Source organism: Gopherus evgoodei, chromosome 8 (assembly GCF_007399415.2).
Source record: "Gopherus evgoodei ecotype Sinaloan lineage chromosome 8, rGopEvg1_v1.p, whole genome shotgun sequence".
Taxonomy (NCBI): domain Eukaryota; kingdom Metazoa; phylum Chordata; order Testudines; family Testudinidae; genus Gopherus; species Gopherus evgoodei.
The window spans coordinates 34,311,050-34,333,067 of record NC_044329.1 but is presented as its reverse complement, the minus strand read 5'-3'; the positions used below and the strand labels follow the sequence as shown (position 1 = coordinate 34,333,067).

Here is a 22,018-nt window from a genome sequence, read left to right as displayed (position 1 = left end):
CTGTAAAGTGTCACTGTAATGAGGGCAGCAGCGCTGGGAGCGCGGCTCCCAGCGCTGCACGCTACACCTGTAAGGGATGTGGTTTACATGCAGCGCTGGGAGAGCTCTCTCCCAGCGCTGCCGCTCTGACTACACTCACACTTCAAAGCGCTGCCGGGGCAGCGCTTTGAAATTTCAAATTTAGCCATACCCTCAGACCTGGAACAGCATTTTAAGTAGCAGCAGTTAACCTATGAGTCTTAATTTTCCAGTGCTGAGTGCTAATGCACATATTTGCATTAAAGATTAGCAGAGGCAGCTCCAGTTCCACTATTGTTGAGGTTAAACCAAAGCAAATTAAACCTCACCAAGTTACAGGAGACTGTAATAACGTGCATGTCTTTTGTATCCACAAATAAAGGGAAAGAGAAGGCTTAACTTTTTCCTACTGTAGCTTAATGTTGCAAATATGGGTCTCTATATGGGGAAATCCAGAATACTAGCTATTGATTGACTAATTTATTGGCACCAGAGAGTTGGCTGGGGATGGCATTTCATTCTCTGGTTTTAAATGGGACCCTTAACAAAACTGAGTGGACTTTCGGTTTAATTTTCTTTCTTATATTAAACTGTAAAATAAATTGACAGCCCTATAATGTACCTCTAGCTTAAAAAACCCAAACTGCTAAAAATGAGGTGGTGTGCTTTAGTCACTATCTAAGCCTCATTTGATTTATTGTATCTTTATCTTTGTCATTCTAAAATACCAAAAGATCATGTCCGTATTGGACTAAGTCAGCAAATTCTCATTTTGAAAGACAAAAGCTGTTCTTTTTTGCATAGAAACAAATGTCCAAAACTCTAAATATTTTTCTGCACTCTGGTACCTTGAGAGCTTAATTGATTAAAGTGTGTGTACTTTAAAAAAATCATCCCCAGGTTGGGACCTTCAGTACCAAATTTATAATACTTATACAATCTTCAACAAAAAGGAATTACATTAAAAATGTTGATACCCTTAACTATAGCAGTATAATGTTTCCACTGTTGGATACAGAATGAGTATTGGTTCCACTTTGTGGGAAGCTTTTTTTAATATAGAGCTTTTCTTGAGCTATTCTAGGGGATGTTTTAGAACAGTCTGATAGTCACAGTTGAATGATTGTAGAAGTTTCAGAAACATTCTGATCTCCCACTGTTAGATGAATTTTAATTTTCGACTTTTGAATCCAAAGGTTTCTTCACTTGGAGAGTTCTTTAACAAAAATAGCTGAAATCAAAATAGCAGCACTGTTTGCATATAACTGCTCTAGAACTGTTGGTGCCCTAAACAACAAAGCTTACAAAGGAAGCAGTTTTCATCCTCCCCCTTAAGGATGCCACAGACAAATTCTGGTATAAATGGAAAGAGAGAAAATTTCCACATCATGAATCCTCATCTGAGAAGTCCTAACTGCCCACCTTTCAAGACATCACTAGATGTTCCAATCCTATTGTATGCTGTGATGGGTCGTAGGGCAGCAAACACTTCTACAGGTAGCCTAATTTTATATTAAAAAATTAAATATTAAGATCTTAAAGTGCCCCATCTGGTGTCAGACAGCCAAATTAGTTGATTGTTTATAGGAGGTTAACTGAATTTAATCACAGTGAAATTAATGTATATCATTTTAGGAACATGGGACTTGTGAAAGATCAAAACAGTGGTTGAGCAATGCATTTTTTCTGTCTCTGATACTGATCTAAACCTGATGCTTGAAGAGTATTGAATAGTATTGAGGGAAAAGGAACAATCCGTAAGCCCTATTACTCCCAAATAAAATAATTCACCTGGAAAATTGTGACACTATACTTAGGAGTGTGTGATTTCCTGACCAACCACCCCACACAAAGGTAATCATTTTATGCCTTGAAGCATGAGATTTGATTAGCCTTATCTTAGGCTACTTAACTCCAAATGTTGGTCATCACATCAGTTTCACTTATAAATGCATTTACAATTTGATTGTGACCATCTCTCAGTGAATTATGAAGAGGGCCTGTTGAACATTACATTTTTCAGCCACTAACTTTGAGTCACTTCTAAGCATAAAAGTGTCTGACGAATTTGTGGTGTTGCTTTATAATAAATTATCATATGAAGACTATCAAACTGGTCTCTTTTCAGTCTAGTATCCCTAGTTTTTTCAATCTTTTCTCTTGCAAGACTTACCATACTTGAACCCATTTTGTTGCCCCCTCTGGAGCTTTGGGATTGCTGTGCTAGTAGCTGGGAGTATGAAATTATATTTTCTGCAGTAAGAAACTGAGTTGACTCAGCTGTGGAAATTTCTCCCCACGTTCTGGCCAATGATCTTGTTTTAATGTGCTGTACCCCTGCTATTGTGTTTAGTGTCTCTCCTATAGAGATGGCTCGTTGCTGCAGATTTTGGGGTGCATTTAACTGTTACGTGTTTTTAATAAGTACAGTGCTATACTATCTGGGCACCAAATAGTAAAATTAATAGTTGGTATTAAGTATGTCTAAGATGGATTCTGCTTCTGACCCCAGAAAGGAATGTTTACTTCTCCTTTTTTCCTGTGATGGACAATCTGACATGGTCTGAGATAAAGCCACCAAATTCACTTTTACTGTCCATTATGCATCTTCCTCTTCAGTCCTCCCTTTCCCCATCTCAGTTTGAGATCATCAGTTTTAGATCATCGCAGCTGTCTAAGGTCCTGTTGGACTAAAATGTGGAAACTACCAGCTTATATCCAAATTCTTACTAGTAAGCAAAAGGTGAAACATCTTCATGTTCATTACATTGACTGTGATAGGTCCTCTGTGCCTCCAGTTGTAGCTAGTGGGTTGCTACACCAGATCAGAAACACTTTTTTGTTCTTTACTGAAATGCATAATATTTCACTTGCATTTTCCTGTTCTATTGTGAAATCTTGTGTGCACTATTTGAAGCTGTCTCATGTTTAGTAAAGCATAATACTGCTATAGCTAAGAGTCTTAGTTTTTCCTTTATAAATCCCTTTATTCTGGAATTTGTAATACTGGAAGAAAAGGTTCCCATTTGGTTTAAACTTGGCATGAGAATAAACAATGTTTCTGCCTAATGGTTTAGCTAAATTGAAAGTTTATGAATTGCATGTGGCTCTCCAAAGCTTCATAGTCTTTCAGTCATTTAATTAGAGCATTTTACAAACACAAATGTAGTAAATGATCTAGAAACTGGGCTGACTCTTTCTTCAAATTAGTTTAAGACTAAAATGACCAAAATTCTAAAAAAACTTAGTACTATACCTGAGATGTTTACAAACTTGCTTCAGTCACTAACAAACAGTGACATACTTTATGACATTGAAGTATATATGCCAAAAATCAGTATTTGAATTAAGTTTTTTCCCTCATGTAGGATCAAATGTATAAACTACTAAATAGGTCCACACTGTGATTAAAAAACCCATGGCACCGAGTCTCAGGGCTTGGGTCAGCTAACTCAGGCTCATGGGGTTTCCCCTGAGGGGCTATAAAATTGCAGTGTAGATTCTCAGGCTCTGAGACTCCAAGAGTGGAGAGGGCCTCAGAACCTGGGCTCCAGACCAAATCTGAATGTCTGCATTGCACTTACATAGTCCCGCAGCCTGAGCCAGCTGACATGGGCTAGCTGTGGTTGTGTGCAGTTCACCAACCTACCTAAGAATTTTTGGAGAAACCAGAGAGTGGAATTTCAGGTGAACGGCAAACTTTGTGTGTTAACTTTAATACCCATCATCTTTATTAGAATGAATGTTTAGATTTGAAGATAACACTTTTATTCTAAATTATTTTTGAAAATTTTAACTTACTTGCCAATATTTTCTGAGATTAGGATTCCGAGCTTCCCCTACTATAGCCAATGAATCGCTTAAAACAATTTGGGAAGTGAAGCTTTAGGTGGGGGTACATCAGCTATTGTGGGGCAAAGATAGGCTTCCAGACTTGAAATTTGGTAGGTAAGTGAAAATCATCTTTTTTCAGTTTTTAAATATGAACTTTCCAAAAACTAAGTACAAGGTTATACGATTATGCTTGAGTATTTGAGGCAAAATTATTTTAACTTCTTCAGAGTAGTAACATTTGTAGTTCTACATCTGTAAATGAGATGTATACATTTACTCAGTCATATATTTTCAGGCACAGCCCAAATACATTCAGGCTCACAGAGTAGAAGAGAGAATTTGAATAATTTCTGAGATTGGCCATAATCATGGTATTTTTGCCTTTTATAGTTTTTATTTTTTAGCACAGTGTAAAGAATTTTAATTTTGAATGGAAAACATAGGCGAACTTATAAGAAAATATGGTTTTAACCTCTCTCCCTGTGGATCCCCCTTCTAAATATTGGCACAATAACTGCTTTTCAAAGGTTTTCATCTGTGGCCCCATACTGCTTTAACTTTGTTGTACAAACTAATTTGGGAAGTTTTTAAATGCATTTGACTTGGTGGTTGTAATAAAAGCTAAATAGGGCACTTGTGAGTGTGAAAAGCCATTGAAAACTAGGACTGTGCCAATCTTAGAGTTGGGTTTACCTGCTGCTCAGTAGTGAATAACTGGATCCATTTTAATTACTTTTTCTGTGTCTTAAGTGTACAGTACTGCTAAATCCTGAAAATGGACTCTGAAATATGGCATAATGAGATTCCAAAAGTTTTGTGTGACTTCCACATCACATGTTGCCCCAGTTTACAAGTAAAAAGAGACTTTTTTCTAACCACCAGTGCCAACAACTTGGAATCTGGTAGCTGAGCTCATTTTTGCCGGCTTGTCATTATTAGTAATCTTCCCTCATTTATGCCTATGACGGAACACTGGTTTTTGTCAGTAACTCATTCAATAAGTAACAGCACATGTGTAACTGAGAGCAGAATTTTGCCCTGTAGTTTGTACTTTTGTTTTAAAAAAAATTTATATTTGAGGAAGAATAAAATTCAGCTCTTTTCTTGGGCTTCTTTTTATTAGAAAATGTGGTCAAATTAGAACATAACCGTGAGTGGTTGTATGAACTAACATGATGTTTAAAGAGGACTTTGCAGTCCAGTATAAACAGAGGCAAGTCGTGTTTGACATAGTCACATGGGTGAACCGTAAGTCTGATTTAAGTCTTGTATAATACCATGTTAGTTTAATCCAGCTCCTCAAGTTTGTATGCTAGTGACTCCTCCTTTTCTAGTGAAGACAAGCCCGTAGTTCTGTGTCCTAGGACAATGCAAAATTTAAAAAAAAATCATAAAAATTTACACTAAAACAAGCAAGTATAACTGAATACACACATGAGGCAGATTAAGAAGGTGCCATTTTTATGTAGTCACTTTTCTGACAATAACAGTGCTTGAATACAAGATTCTGAATTAAGTCAGGAGCAGAATATGTTGAAAATGAATCGAGACAATTCTGATACCGTGCATTGTAGGCTAAAATATTCGAGTAGATGCTAGGAATGAGCAGTTGGGTAAATCAACTTGTTAGGCTTCATGTGACAGAGGGATAACATATTTTAAAAGAATCTTCAGTAGTAGTTTTGCTGTTGGCCCCTAACTGTTGATTAACATAGAAGTAAACAAATACGTGTCCACTTGAACATACTAATGAGTTGCCTGCATTAAGTGATTTGTTGTGGCATCTAACTGCTTCTTCTCTTCCTTCCTTTTTGTCACCCTGCAGTGTTCTGTGCCAAGGTCTTTGTGGCTAGGCTGCTCCAACCTGGTAGAGAGCATGTGCGCACTGAGATGCCTGCAGAGCATGCCCAGTGTCAGATGTCTCCAGGTGCCTTTCTTCTTTCTTGTTGTAAATGTGTTATGCGTATACTGTGAACATTGTTAAACTCTCTCAGGGCTCTGTTTAATCCAATTGTTAAGTCTGCTAAACGTTTTTTGTGCATCCTTCTCTGAAATCTTCCACTTAACTATTTTGTAGTTAAGAGAGCTCTGTGTGAACTTGATTATTTGTCAGTGGGGGGTGGTGAGCTTTTGTGTTTATTGCCTGAAGTTGATACAAATAGTATAGTTGTGCATGTTGCCTGTTACATTTTGCTTTTTCATGTTTGGTTTAAAAACTTATTTTAATGAGCTTTGCCAATTCTTTTAAAAACTACTTGCAATGTCCTAAATGTCCTATAATACAATTTTTGATTTTTCATTCAGAGGAAGAGATTTTTACTAGTGTGGTCCTGGTTATACATCATTAAGTTACCATCATTGTGCGTGTTTGAATACAGAACAATTTTGTTAGCAGAAAGTCCCAGAGCTGTTTTGACCTATTTATTTATATAGTTCTTGATTTTAGAAAAGTTAATATGGTAAAAATGAGAGCTCCTATAAATGCAAGACCAATAAATCTTAAATTCCTTTGCTCTTCATTTTTAGTAAATGGTGTAAATCAATCCTGCCTAATTTATAGGCAGTGACTGGAGGGGAAGGGAGGAAGGGAGAATTTCTGTTTCCAGTTGTTTGCGCAGAGCAAGTTTACAAAATACCAAAAATACAGACTACTTTTAATTTGCTATGAGTGAAATATTTTGAATCCACAAGAAATATAGCTTGGAAAATAAATACAGAGCATGTGTAATATTTTCTTAAGTACTATACACTAATACATAAAATGTTTAACAGTGCAAATATATACTGTCAGTATCTCTCCTCTATCTGTATTTTAAAAATATTAAACAATAGGAGAGTTCAGTGGTGGAACCTGTTTTATGTGCACAGGAATTTAAGAATGGAAGGAATTGCTTTTGTGAATAGAAGTCTTAGCAGTTCAGATTCTGTTTGAATTTAAGTGAATGAACCAACCAACTGTGAACACCCTTCAGTGAAATAAGAATCTTTCTGAAAATGGCCTCTTATTTCAAGAAACCATCTTTTTTTTTTTTTTTTTTTTTTAGTTCTGGCACATTTGAGGTTATCATTTTAAAGTTTTAAAAAAATGCATCTATTCAATACAAATGTAAATGATAACAGGAAAACCCAAATATGACTTTGTGTGTCAGAAGACTTGTTTGAAAGCATTGCTAATAAACCCAATGTAAAGGTTAGAAAATGTTCTTCCCTGTTATGTGTCTAGGGTTGGATAGTGTAATCCAAGACAGATTAACACTGTAAAACCTAACCACAGGTTGACTGAAATGGAAGTTCCAATCCACAGTGTTATCGTGCTTGGGTGGTTGTATTCATGATTTCACTTCAATACAATCCAGTCTCCAGCTTATCCCATAACCATGATACACCCTGAAGTAGGAGGAAATATTTTTTTGTATTGTAATGTAAAATGAGAAGTTAGCAGCAGCAGTTCTCAATTTTTCTATATGGGACTCCAAAGTCAGCTGCAGGTTTTTATCATGACCATAGTCCTTTAGTTACACGCACAATCCGTTGTGACTGTGAAGTATTGTGGAATTTGGTTCACAGCAAGAAACCATGGTTGGTTTTTTGAAGGGGCTGGTAGGCAATGGTGAGGGAGATGAAATCTGCTGGGTGGTGTAAGGTAGTGGTGGGTTCTGTGGCCTAGTACTGTTTTAAGGCTTGTTAGAAGGTGGTAATGAATAGAGTTTAGGAAGTGATTGACTGCTGTGAGCAGTGAGGTTGAGGCAACTGCCTGCTTAGCACTTTTAAATAGTATTCTTCATAGTTGGTAGAGCTGCTCCTCTTCCCTTAGTTCACCAGCTTCTGAGAGGCCTTTGATGTCAAAACCTTCAGCCACCCTCGTGACCCACTTTGAGAAGTTTGGGTTTCAGAATGGGAAGGTTTTCTAAAGCAACACTTACCCTACTGGACCCTTTAAGATATCAGTTTGCTGGGCTGCAGATCTCAAGGAGAAACTGTTGCAGGATTCCCACATGATTGCAGAAGTAAACTTTCAGAAATACAGCCAATCTAGCTGATAAAGTCAAGTTGCATGTTATTCTGCAGGGTTTACACCCATTCATTCATAGCAGACTTAAGATGCAGATATTGCAAGACATCCTTTACCATTGAATCTCAAATAGCTTCAAAGTTATCACAACCTCTTTGTAATCAGCTCTTCAGAAACTCTAGTCATTAGTGAGTATGTTCAAAAAATCAACTTAGCCTTGTGGTGTTCCCCATAATCTAATTTTTATTAAAGCAGTTCACAATATCAATACAAGAATGCAAATGAGATGTCCAGTGAATATCATTACTAATAAATATACAAAAGATACACAAAATCAAAGCTATTACTAGATAAACTTTCTTAGTGTCATCTGACATCTAGATAGTATGGTGCTCTATAAATTCTATAAACAGAAATTTAGACTAGAGAAAAATGTGTATTAGTTTGTGTGCAGTACATTCATTATATTGGACACTCACTTTGGCCATGTTTCTTTTTATGCTATAGTTGACCACTAAAGGAGCATGTTAAGATATGTACTGTATATTGCCACATAGGAATCTGGAAATCTATGCTATATCGTTGATGTGACATGCTATAATTCTGGAAGATACTAGCTAGTGTATCTGTGATGTCTGGACATATATCATGAAGCACTTAAAAAATTCTCAATTTGTGATACTTCGTGAGCTCTCATCTGAGTTTGTTTTAATTTTAGCTGCCATGTCAAATAGTCATTATATGTAACTACAGGGAAATGTTAGTGTCAGAGCGCATCATGCACAGGGTGTATTAAGTATCAGTTAGTCTTAGCGGATGACACTAATAAGATCCAATAATATGTGAATGTTCAGATTCCATCTCCACTGATAGGATTATTGTGAAGTTGGCCAGAGTGGGTTCAGCATTGTATGCAGGGATAGAAATGTTTTTACAGTGTATGATTCCTGTTTCAACTCTGTCAATCTATTCTGTAGAAATTCCTCTCTGACATTAATCCTGTATGTTGCAACTTCTGAGCTTGAGCATTCACTCAGTATCTTTCTGTTCTGGGTGACCCCTGTTGACAGTTTGTGTAGGAAGTGTGTGGTATAGTTTAGTGGGAGCTGTAAATGGCATAAGATTTGGCAAGGTCCTGTTTAAGGATCACCGACAATTTATATTTAACCCAAAACATAAATTTCTGGAAAAGCCAGCTTTTACAAAATCTTGACCAGTGATATGTACCCACAATTTAAAAAGCAAAACAAAACATGGACTTTTGCTTTTAAACAAGTAATTCCCCTGTCTGCAACCCAAATACTGCCACACTGGGAACCTGCAAGTGAAACTGACTTTTTGTTGATTCTTAGATGATAGCAGATGCATTAATTGTCCTTCACTTTTTCTAAAGGCTAGATGTCTTAAGTTATTTAAAAATCGGTGTTCAGTTAAAAAGAACAGAGTATGTACACTAGCAGTGCTTCATATCCCCATAGGACAAATAAAAGTAGGGCAATGACTAGCTGCACTTTGAGAAGGAGAACTGAAAGGTTCCTTCGTTCATTGATGTACATAGGATTTACACTGGTAACTCGTATTTGTATTATGTGCACAAAAACCTCCTGCACTGATGAGAAAATAGACCTGAATGCGGAAGACGTGAATACTCAGCGGCTTGGGATTTACGAATGACTTCAGTGAGCCCTTGTCGAAACTTTGACCTTTTCAAATTGTGTAACGCTTCAAGAGTAAAGTATGATCAGCTTAAAAGATGAATCCTGAATTTAGATTTACTCTGACCTTAGTTTGCATAATGAAAAATGTCATTAACATTCGTAAAATTAACCAGACCCTCCTCAGATCCTGCCATAGGATTTGACCAAATGTCCTCTGAAGGCAGTCAATTGGATATTATTCTCCAAATGAGAGCTGACCATTGTTAATCTATTTGCTGTGCTTTTTTCATGCAGGCAAATTTCTTGTTTTTAATTGCTGTGGCATGCTAGTCAGGCATCTTCAGTCTGTCACTGTGGATTTTCCAAGTTGAAAAAATATATATTTTGCCAAGATGCATTATTTTACGTTTCTGCAAGCTGAATTCTGTACCATGCTACTCTATTGCTCAGAACATTTTAAAATCATTTGGAGATTCTCAGTCACATTTACTAACTGAAATATTGTCATCTGATGCTTATTATTATAATGGGTATATTAGAAATGCCTTATGAAAGTACTTGCTTGTCCGTTATAAATATTGGAGCCCCATTTTCTTGGCCACTTTACAAGCTTAAAATAGACTGTCCGTGCACCTAAAATGCTTACCATCCACAGTTGATATCCTGGAATTGAATCCACACAGGTGGACCCTTGCACTTTTGCTAAACTTCAGTTTTGACTTCAGTTGTTCCTGGCATGGATGTGATTGCAATATCCAGGACCTAAATGAGAGATCAGTAAACCTGACCTCCTTGTGTTGAGCCACTAGTTCTATTTCTGGTTGTATAACATAGTAGTTAATGTAAGAACATCCAGAATTTGGGGACTATATCTCAGTCTTGAAAATTTTACTTGATGCCTTCTACACAGCCATGCTCCTGCATTGTAAAGGGTAAAATATTGTGTACTGTATTTAATTGTAACTCGTTTTTCTATTCCATTATTTTAAAATAGTTTAACTTTACAAGTGCTAGTACAACAGCAGCAAGACATCTCAAGTATTCAAATTTCAAGAAATATATTTGTAGATTAGCAAGAGCTGGTCAAATAACACAGAAATTATTTACCATATATACTTGTTCATAAGCTGAATTTTTTTAGTAAAAAAGGGAAGCACTAGAGAAGGGTGTTGTCTTATGAATGGATATAGAGAGGGAGAAGTGGGACACAGCCCCTCCCCCCAACAGAGGGAGCAAGGAGAGGCAGCACAGCCAGCAGAGCCAGAAGGGAAGAGGTGGGGCCAGAGTCTCTCCACTTCTGGCCATGCTGCTCTCCCCCACAGCCTCCAAAGCAGCTGCAGCTCGAGGGCTGGCAGGCTGCAGCCGGGCTGCTCGGCCCCACTCCCCAGAGCAGGCTGTGGCCACACCGCCCAGGCACCGGAGCACACTGCAGCCACGCCACCTGGCCTAGCCCGCTGGAACATGTGGCCGTGCCACCCAGTCTGGCCCACCAGAGCAGGCTGCGACCGTGCTGCCCAGCCTGCCAAAACAGCTCCAGCCAGGTCAGATATCCTCCCCTGGCCCTCCCGAGATAAGGTGGGAAGGGATGGGATGGGGTGAGTATGAGGGTCCCGGGCTAGGGGTAGGGTCATGTGGGGCATGGTCACAGGGGTTACTCCCCTAACTCCCAGCTTCTCCCCTCACCCTCCCAAAAAAAATTCCCCACCAGTTACTTTCCCCGTCCCGTCCTGTCAGGGTAAGCAGCTGGCATGCCGGGACACTTTGTTTACTTAGGTTTACCTCCATGCCTGTGGATGCTCGAGGTAAACAAACCATTGTGGACCGCCAGCTGCTTATCCTGATGGCCCAGGGAGCCAAAGTTTGCTGACTCCTGAATTATAGGGTCGACTTATGAATGGGTCGTAACATTTTTTCCATTTTTACTTATCCATCTTGCGGGGCTTCTGCTTATAAACAAACTGGCTTATGATCGAGTATATATGGTAACTGTTCGGTCAGTATTTCTCCACACGTCTATGCTTACCGTGCATCCACACACAAGGCTTGGAAACTTACATAGCTACTTCCTAGGGCTAAACTTACTAACCATGAACAGATAAGGAGTCCAAGGAGGGCCAATGCCCATGTGAAAAGCCAGCTTGCCTCTCCAAGATTCCAGAACGGGGAGGGTGGTAGGATACTATCAGGTAACTTGGTGTGGATCCTGCTCAGGTACTCCAAGTTTTATGTCAGCCTCCATTTGTTCTAACGGGATCTCCCCACAGTACCCCTCCCCATACCTTAATTTTTGGGTTTTCCACCCCTGACAATGGCTTAATTGTCTGCCTCATGATTAATTGCCTCACAATCTGTGGGACTCATTACCACGGAATGGTGTGATGGCCAAAAGTATAGTTGGGTTCAAAAAAGAACTGTAGTTCATGGAAGATAGGTCTGTTAATGGCTATTAGCCATGATCAGGGATCTAACCCCATGTTCGGGGCGACTCTAAACCTCTGACTGACAAAGCCAGGAGGGGAAGACTGGTGGATCTCTCCAAAATTGCTCTGTTTTGTATTCTCCCCTTTAAAGCTCTGGGACTGGCCAATATCAGAGACAGGGCTAGATGGAGCATTGGTTTGCCATATCAGATCAGTTTTATGTTCTCTGTCATTAAAGCTTTCCCAAGCAACAGCAGAATGAAACTGATTCAATTCTTGTTGGTTTCATTGCTGTCCAAGAGTGCTTTGAGTATCCATGAATAATGGCAAGGCCCACTGGAAAGATACGAGCAACAGCAGGGGTAATGAAGAAATTTAGGTGTATTGTTAGGAAGATGACACTATATTGATTTACACGCAGTTCACATTTGGATGTTTTCTTCACAGTAGTAAGGTCTAGAAAGCTAAATGGACTCTTAAATTGCGTAGAAGTTGGTACTTTCCTGGTAAAGCTTCCTGCTTGCCCTGAGCAATTTGGATTTTTTGTATTTAATACATAGAGTATTTTGTAAAGCAGATGAAAGCTTAATAGTATGAAAATTCAGCACCATCACTCTTAAAAACAAAATAGAGAGTCTGCTTTTTTGTTAAAACAACAAAAGGCAATTTAGTATTTACTTACCTACGCTCCCTTTTGGTATTCTTTCATAACAAATATACCTTCCCAAAATAATGTGGTACTTAGGTCTGTTATTCAAACACCAAGTGTTAGTACAAATAATGAAACTTTTCATACATTAATCATAAATATTTTTTCAGTTAAAAATGAAATACTGAGCTTTTCATTTGTGGCTGACGAAGTTTTATGAACATTAACTCTCACAACATACCTTTGAGCTAGAGATAAGTTATCAAACCGATTTTAGACAGACCAGCTGTGGCACAGAGAGGTTACCTAAAGGTACACAGTGAGTTAGTGGTAGTGGGGAGCAGAAACCAGCCCTCTTGACTCAGTCATTAGGCTGCTTCGTTACAAACCCTCCTATGCTTAATATCGAAAGTGATAATTGGTTTTCTGTCACAGCTCAGTTTGTGTGCCTTTTCTGAAGTATTATTTTTGTGGTTGTACAGTTTTAAAAAATAGGTTTCTATGAACATCCAAACAACTGAAGGAAAACTTATTAAAAACTGCCAGAGGCAGTTTCATGCTTAGATATTGAATTAGAACATACAGTTCAATCCATGTCATCACTCAGCATTACATATCCTGGCATCATCTTCTGATCCTAGTTTATGAAGAACCAGTCTTGTAGCAGCAACAAACCAAATCTAAGAAAAGGTACCTAGTCAGGTGGGTTGAATAGAGGGTTAGAAGCCAAGCGCTAGTGAGTAGTAATTTTGACTCTGCTAACAATTCCCTCCATGGCCTTGAGCAGATGATAAAATATTTGTTTTTAATTCTGATAGGTAAGAATTGTCATTCATTTTACATATCTTGAGGGTTTTGTGAGAATTAATATTGAAATGCTGATTATCATTGTTTAATATTGATAGCAGGAAGATGTAATCAAATCTGACTAGAATGTTCAAATATAAATCTTAATTACGAGGCCAAAAACTAAAGTAAAGCCGTATTACCCTTCTAAAGTTGATTTAGATGTTTCTTCGTTAGAGACAGTTATTCCTTCAAAGGGCAGATTATTAGATTTTGTGACTGTAGCTCCTCTCTTGCATCTACCTACTTTCCATCTGAGCCTGAATGGAAAGTATTTAAACACTTATCTATCAGTAAGAATCAGACCTGAAGTCACCGGTGCTTTAGATTTTTTTTTTTCAGCTGCTGCCTCTGTATCCAACTTATTCCTAGACTCTGTTTCACTTCCAGACTAAGAGCAGTTAATGAAGCATCCAGAAGATAGCTCTGAGATTAGGTCCTGATAGGCATGCATCCAGGCAGATTTTTTTGTTTTAAATAGGCTGAGGATAGGATTACCAGGGAACTCCTTGACAAAGTAGTGTTTTGAGGTGGCAGATGAAGGTCTGTCTAATTTTTCCAGGCAACAGGGGAGAATTTAGATCTTACAGAAGTAAGCAGCCCTTCTGAGGCTATGTTTCAAAAGTCCACAGATCATAGGTGCTGTTCCTGAGGACAGTAGACCAGGACAATTGACAGACCATGCTTCAACAGACAACCATTTTGCAACAAGAACATTGGGTATTGCCCTCTATCTTTCAGAGGACTTGAGACCTTTCTGAAACAGATTCTTCTGATATTCAGAAACTGCCTTCACCTGTTTGGTAAGATGGGAGATATACAGTCTTTGCTGGTCATTTCCCATAAAATTTCAAAGATCTACAAAACAAACGTGTTCCGTTTCCCATCTTCCAGATAAATATTTCCAAATGTGTTTTAATTAATCAATCCTGAATAAGTCCTTTGGTAGGATTCCCTCTTCATCTTTCCTTTGCTGCCTAGGCAGTCTGGCAGAATTGAGCAGTTGTGGTCCTGAAGTCAATGAACAAATATTGCAGGAAACTAAAATTTAGAACGGGAAGACTGACATTCTGGAATGGATACTGTCTCTTAGGACATATACTCAAACACCTATCAATATAAGCGTAAGTATCAGGGGGGTAACCGTTAGTCTGTATCCACAAAAACAATGAGGAGTCCAGTGGCACCTTAAAGACTAAGATTTATTTGGGCATAAGCTTTTGTGGGTTAAAAACCCACTTCTTCAGATGCATGGAGTGAAAATTACAGATGCAGGCATAACTATACTGACACATGAAGAGAACGGAGTTACGTTACAAGTGGAAAACCAGTGTTGACAGGGCCAATTCAATCAGGGTAGATGTGGTCCACTCCCAATAATTGATGAGGAGGTGTATTGACTACATTAACATAGATCAAAGTCCACAGATGATCTTTACTATAGTGGGCAGTAGAAATATTTGCAGACGCTTCTTTACATTCACAGAGCAAGATTTGATTTGACCTGCAGTTACCTCCTGAGATCTTCGAAGGACCTTTTCAAGTCAGGACTTTCAACACGAATATGGTCGCACCTGGCCAGCATGTTTGGATGGGGAGCTCATTTCTCTTAATTTGTGCTACAGGGGTGCTGGTTTTAGCAAGAGGCATCCTGGAATATAGATTCCCTGGAGCTTGGGGCCATCTGTCTGGCATTCCCTGAAAGATCACTTGAAACATCACCATCTTTTGGTGATAATGGGCAATCCTTCCTTATGGCCTTTGAATGAATGAGATCATCAGATCCTCTTGTCTGCACAAGAAAGCAGTTTTCCTGCTCAAATGAGCTAAAAGATTTTTCTTACATGTGGAAAAAAAAGCTCAGTTCTGCAGATGATTAAGTAGGCAGGAGGTGGAACCACCTGAGCCTTCCCTAGTGACATTTTAAATTGCTAACCTAGGTATTCTGAGCTCTGTTATGCACCTGTTCACATCCAAGCAGTCCATCATGATTCACAGGTTCTACTCCATGAATAAGAACAAAGAAAGTTGTAGCTCCGTATGTCCTTTCACGATGCTGGCCCAACAGCACTGCTTTATGCTTTATTCCATTAGCTCTCCTTTCCAGAACAGTGTGGAAAAAGTTAAGGTCTCGGTGATTATAGTGTTTAAACTGGGCTTGGATTTCAGACATATTGCCCTTCCAGCCAATCTTTGAAACACTGCTTTTGATGGTTTTCCTGAAGGAAGTAGAGATGACTGTTATAGTAGCTGTCAGTCCATTAGATGAAAAAAGGAGCAAATTAGTGAACACAGTCTGCAGTTTTCTCAGAAATTTTAATTGATTTAATCACGGGTCTTCCTGTGAGAACCGTTTTATGATTGTCGTTAAACTGTAGGAACAACACATCGAATTAGATGATACATGTGTTTTTAGTACATTTTCTAGTGTTTTACCCAATAGTTCATCCACCATTTCTCTTGAGAGACTGTTCAGCAGCCTAATATCTCACTATAAGGATATCTATTTATGTCCACTTGAAAATCAGAATTTCTTTTAGTTTCTCCTCGTAGTGATTTAAATCTTCCTTCTTAGAGTATACACCCTTCAAATAAATTGGCTATATCCCTATCCCATAATAATTGTTTAGCCAAGATCTAAGTAGTTCTCTTCATCTTTCTGCCTTGGTTCCTTTTCGTCCTTTGTTTTGAACTCCATCTAATTTGTCTGCAACTTTCTGGGACAGAGATATCCAGAACTAAATGTAATGAAGATGCAGTATCACCAGAGCTGTGTATAGAGACGATTTACTTCCATGCCCTGTGACATGCCTTTGTTTATATGGCCCCAAATTGCTTTAGCCTATTTTTGACTAGATCAGATTGCAATCTCATGTCTAATTAGTCCACTGTTGGTCCTTCAGCATTATTACTTCCCAATTTTCTTATTCCTAGCTATAGCTGTTTGTTGACCCCTCCACCCCTACCCCCCAAAAATAATCTGGATTTGCTTACTGTATTCTGAGCAGAATCTTCTTTTGTTTTGTTACCTGTATTTTTGATCTCTGTAGGCCTCTATTGTACTACATCTGTCCTCCTCATGTGTGTAATACAGACTTCATTAACATGCATTCCATCTCTTAAATTGTTATAGAAGATGTTAAATAAGTTTGGATCTCTCAATGATCTCTGATAAAATACTAGACAGCTCCCCCAGATTTGGTATATTGCCATTTACTACTGCTCTCTGTTTATAGCCCTTCAGTCAGTTTACAGTTCATGAGTATGTTTGTGCCAGTGAACTCAAACTAATTTTGCAAGTAAGATTTAATGAGATGGTATCAAATGCTTTATGAAAATCTAAAAATATGCTGTATCTTTGGAATTTTCAAAAGCAGTCAAGTTTGAAGTTTAAGAATGTCTGCCTATATTGTATATCCAGAAACTCTCTTTATAAAGTAAACAGTGCTGACTCCATTTTCTTGTAGTTGGACAAATTCACTTTTAGTGATTTTGTGTGGAGCTGGAGAAAATACAAGTGACTAAACTTCAGATTATTATGGGACTAGGGTTTCTGTAATAGATCATATATTGTAATTTTCTTCTGACACCAGCTTTTTTTTACTATAAAAATGTTGAAGTAGTCTAATTGCAGCCCTTGCAATTTTCTGTTACCTTTGCAACCTCTTGGGCGGGGTGGGTTGGGGATGGGAGGAGAAGTGCTTCCTGATGTGTTGTGTAATTGTCTCTTGAGCCTAATCTGTTACTGTGTGTTGATACTTATTTAATAAACAAATATATAATGTAGGACTAACGAGCCCATACTCTTCCTTTGCCCTTGGTTTCAGACAGTAGATCATGCTGTTGTCAAAGTACTTCCTTCAGTAATTCTTTGAACATTTGTGATTCTTTTCACTTAGGACTTTAAATAAGTAAATCTCTTTATTTTTAAGTAGAGGAGAGTGGTTATTTGCTCTACTTGTCTTAACATGAACCTAGTGTGTCCTCCTGCCCTAGCATCCTATTGTGAACTAAAGCATCCTCTTCAGTATATTTCCTGACCAAAAGAGCAGAGGTGCTGTTGTGTGATTTTTGTCTTAAAGTTAGGAAGCTTTTTCATTAATATTTGTATAAATTTTATATCTGTTTTTCCCCAATGCTCTTTAAGTTTATAAATATTCTTACTGGGACAATGGCCAAATTTTGACCATTTGAGGGGACTGCGTCAGTAACTCACTAGGCAGCTGAAAATCCCACCTAATTTGTATCAAATGGAGCGGATTGCATTCATCACCCTCTGTAATATGCAGGTCCAGCAGGTAGAGACAGCACACTGGGACATAAGTTGTGGCTAGGTTGTTCATATATAAATATGAGCATTTCCGGATGATGAGTAGTCTTCACTATACAACCACCTTACAGGTGGTGGTAATTGCAGTTGCCTTTGTTGGGTGGTGGGGTTTTTGGTTGCCTGCCAAACTGCTAATTTGTAAATTTCTGGACAAAGTTTACCTCTCTCACCTGATAGGTTTCAGAGTAGCAAACGTGTTAGTCTGTATCCACAAAAAGAACAGGAGTACTTGTGGCACCTTAGAGACTAACAAATTTATTTGAGCATAAGCTTTCGTTGGCTACAGCCCACTTCATCGGATGCATGCAGTGGAAAATACAGTACGTATGTACACACACACCCGCACACAACATGAAACAATGGGTGTTACCATACACAGTCTAACTAGAGTGATCAGTTAAGGTGAGCTATTACCAGCAGAGGAGAGAGAGACTTTTTGTAGTGGTAATCAAAATGGTCCATTTTCAGCAGTTGACAAGAAGCTGTAAGGAAGTGTGGAGGGGGAATAAACATGGGGAAATAGTTTTACTTTGTGTAATGACCCACCCACTCCCCGTCTTTATTGAAGCCTAATTTAATGGTGTCCATTTTGCAAATTAATTCCAATTCAGCAGTCTCTTGTTGGAGTCTGTTTTTGAATTTTTTTTTGTAATATTGCGACGTTTATGTCTGTAATCGAGTGACCAGGGAGATTGAAGTGTTCTCCGACTGGTTTTTGAATGTTACAATTCTTGATGTCTGATTTGCTTCAATTTATTATTTTACGTAGAGACTGTCCCGTTTGGCCAATGCACATGGCAGAGGGGCACAGCTGGCACATGATGGCATATATCACATTGGTAGATGTGCAGGTGAATGAGCCTCTAATAGTGTGGCTGGTGTGATTAGGTTCTATGATGGTGTCCCCTGAAGAGATATGTGGACAGAGTTGGCAATGGGCTTTATTGCAAGGATAGGTTCCTGGGTTAGTGTGTTCGTTGTGTGGTTTGTGGTTGCTGGTGAATATTTGCTTCAGGTTGGGGAACTGTCTGTAAGCAAGGACTGGCCTGTCTCCCAAGATCTGTGAGAGTGATCATCCTTCAGGATAGGTTGTAGATCCTTGATGATATAAGTAGTTTTAAATTTACAAAGAATAACACTTGCACAGGCAGAACCAAGGATCTTTCAGTGGATCTTCAACCTGCTTGCAGCTTTGAGAGCCAAACCAGTCCTGTCAGGGACTTAGCTGTCTCCCTCAAAACAGCCTTCCAGTTTGCACTGCCTTCGCAGCTGAGTGTGTGCAGACAGAGACCTCTTGGCTGCCTTTGAATTCTTTAACAGTTTTAGTAAATTCATTTACCAATTCAATAGTTGTTTTGTCATTCCTTTGCATGTAGGGCTCCTTTGTGTAGAATTGTGTGCCTGGGGCAAGACTGTTTCTTTGACTCCCTACTGAGAAACTTGACTGAACTCTTTTCTGCACCAGCCATTTTTCAGTGTGCCAGGCCAAACTGAAGAATAAAAATAAACCAAAGATCTGCTTCTTCACCTTATCCCCTTTCATAGAATGAGATTCTGTCCATTTTCTTGCTACTAAGACCCAGGGCTTTCACCTTCTTTCAGCCTGGAAAGGACATGTCCCTGAACCTGAAGAAGAGAGCCTCTACAGAAGAATGTACCACAGTTACTTTCTCAATGACAGATCAGTGATCCATGGATAGTTCTTCAAAAGCAACACACATTCGCGTAATGATCCTCTGCAGCCCCACTCCCATTAATTGCAGCTCCAGCAGATCTGACCTCAGTTCCAGCAAAAACCCGTCCTGTCCCCCAAAAGAAGTAGCTGTTACAAAGCAAAACTATCCCAAAAGACTTAACAGGTAGTGGGGAAGAGGCCTTTCTAGGCCCGTCAACTCTCAACCAATAGTGTGCCAGTCACTGTGTTGCTTAGGATCATCTCAACCAGGCATTCAAATTCACACCCTCCCAGTCCTGAATCAAGATTTACTGGAAGAAGGAGGTTCTTACCATCTGGTCTAGCCTCATCTTCAGTGATGTTATCATGAGATTTTCTCTCCTGGGTAAATCGCCTTGTTTTTGAGATCCTCCCCAGTAATCCAGAGGCATCTTTTTCTCTGGTGTATGAAAAGGTCAGATCAGAGATTTAAAGGACTACCCACCTAAATCTTCTGACTCCATTGAGCAAAAATTAGTGTATCTTGCATTCCTCTTCCTTTATGAATCCAGAAAAAGAATCTGCAGGCACTCCAAAATAGTAGACATAATTACAGGCCAGTTGCCAGAGAAAATTGATATAATACTGTTTCAACACTGGCATTCCGCAGTCTGACTGGATAACTAAAACTGAGGCATTAGCCAAAGGGGAGAATGCAATATATAAAATCTGAAGTAGGTTATCATTGTTCTTTGGGGCCTTCTTGTGACAAACTGCTGTGCAGGTCACAGAAAGAAAAACAAAAAGTACAAGCACTAGGAAAAATGTGTACTCATCCTGAGACGAAGTAAACTCCGTCATGAGAGAAGAAAGAAATGCAGAACAGACTGTTTGCAGGTGTATTTTGAGACTTCTCTGCCTGAGAGGGTTATCGCTGGTCTGTCATTTCCACAGGAGAAATCAAGAAGGAGCAGGAAGATAACGCAGTGAAACAATGAAAAGAAATTCCCTTAGGATTTGAAATTGGACTCATACATTATCCTGCATACACACTGGTGGATGTCCTACCAAAAGAACCCATGACAGAAGGATGGAATGCTCACTTGGGAGAAGCTGGGAAGCAGCCTTGATGGCCCTACAAGCATTAATAGCATCAGCTTGCTGTTCAGGGGCCATTCTTGGATGGCCAGATGCTTTTTTGGATGCCCTACATTGTAAAGCTAAGAAAACTCAAAGGACTTAACAGGTAGTCTGGTCCAAAGTTTCTCTCAACTTACTGGATGCACTGCGGTTCTTGGGAAGGCCTTGCCATGTAGCGCTATCCTGTCTGAGTGATTAAGATCCTGCGAAGGAGGCAACTGCACTCAATAACTCCTAGCTGTATCAAGTATATTAAAGTGGAGAGGTCTTTGGGGAGCTGCTTGACAAACTGGTGGTGGAATCCTTCAATAAGTTCAGAGATCTCTCTCAACCTAATAGAATATAAAGACAACTGAGCAGACTTTTGTGGCAACCCATCAACTAAGTGTGATAAAACTGATACAGCAGAGAGAGGTTGCTCCAGATGTGAATTTCCGGGACAGAATACTTTCATAACTAGACAGTCCCATAGTTTTCACTACAAAGTGGGAGAACAACCTGTTCCTCGTGGAAAAGAAATGGCCTCTCACCACATCAAGCAAGTGAGTTTTTAGAAACAATCTAAAAAGATTTAATAGAATTGGTCAGGACCCTTAACATAAATTTGTTCCTGTCTCCACCATAAAAAAATTAAAAATCCACAGAAGTGATCAGATGTGATCAGCTTCCTTCACATTCTTCGCAGATGAATTTCCTCAGCACAGTGTAGTTTGTTGTCTGCATCACCTCCTGTTTTAGTGCCTTAGTGATCAGTAGAGCAGTTCGTTACCTCACATTTCTGAACAGGCATGTCCCAAAACCTTGAAATGCAAGATGGAAACACTCTAGACTATCCTGGTGGCCACTGGACAGGAGTCTGTAGTTTCTGTGCATAACCATCTTAGCTTTCTGCCATATGCCTTCAGGAAGAAGCATTTCAGGGCAGGGCAGTATCTTTTGGATTATTTCTTATTCCAAAACCTCTGTATAAAAGACCTCATAGCCCTAGTGGTCTTCCTGAGAAATGGTTAGATGTTAAATCTCCCCCAGCTGAGGAAAGGGTAAATGTGTAAATGGGGACATGATCCACACTTGAGAAAATAGTTGCTTTCTAATAAGTCAGCTCAGACCCTTGCAATTTTCCATCTCAGAGCCTGGACAGACACGATCGTTCAGTCTTAATGCAAGCACATATGTTTCTCAGTGCAAGGGAGGCTGTGATCTGCATCTCATGCTGTTTCTAGTGACTGTCTAGGAATTCTCCATTGGGCCAGCTTGTATCTCTGTGGCCTTTACGGGCGTTCCTTCTATTATCATCCCAATGTATGCTTGCTTAGCCCATAGCAAGGATTAAAATTCCTGCAGAGGTAACTAGATCCCTAAGCTACTGGACATGACCTGGCCAGTCACTGTGATATTAGTCTGGAGGGATGGGGAGCTTTTTTTTTTTTTTTTAATGGAGCTGGGCAAGGGGACGT

The 22,018-nt window shown here is 39.1% G+C and overlaps 1 protein-coding gene across 9 annotated transcripts in view; it reads left to right on the top strand.

Moving 5' to 3' along the window:
• Nucleotides 1-22,018, top strand: part of FBXW11 (F-box and WD repeat domain containing 11) — a 127,810-nt gene that overhangs the window by 16,292 nt on the left and 89,500 nt on the right. For 5 of the 9 annotated variants that reach the window (XR_004001545.1, XM_030572033.1, XM_030572027.1 and 2 more), the window contains one exon: nucleotides 5,678-5,779. The exons of 3 other annotated variants lie outside the window; for them this stretch is intronic. Coding sequence is in view for 5 of the 6 variants with exons in the window: in XM_030572027.1 (XP_030427887.1) it covers nucleotides 5,678-5,779 (102 nt within the window). In the remaining variant the exon portion in view is untranslated. Of the gene's footprint in view, nucleotides 1-1,496; nucleotides 1,516-5,677; nucleotides 5,780-22,018 lie in introns of those variants that run through there. One more of the 9 variants, XM_030572029.1, reaches the window with a different exon arrangement.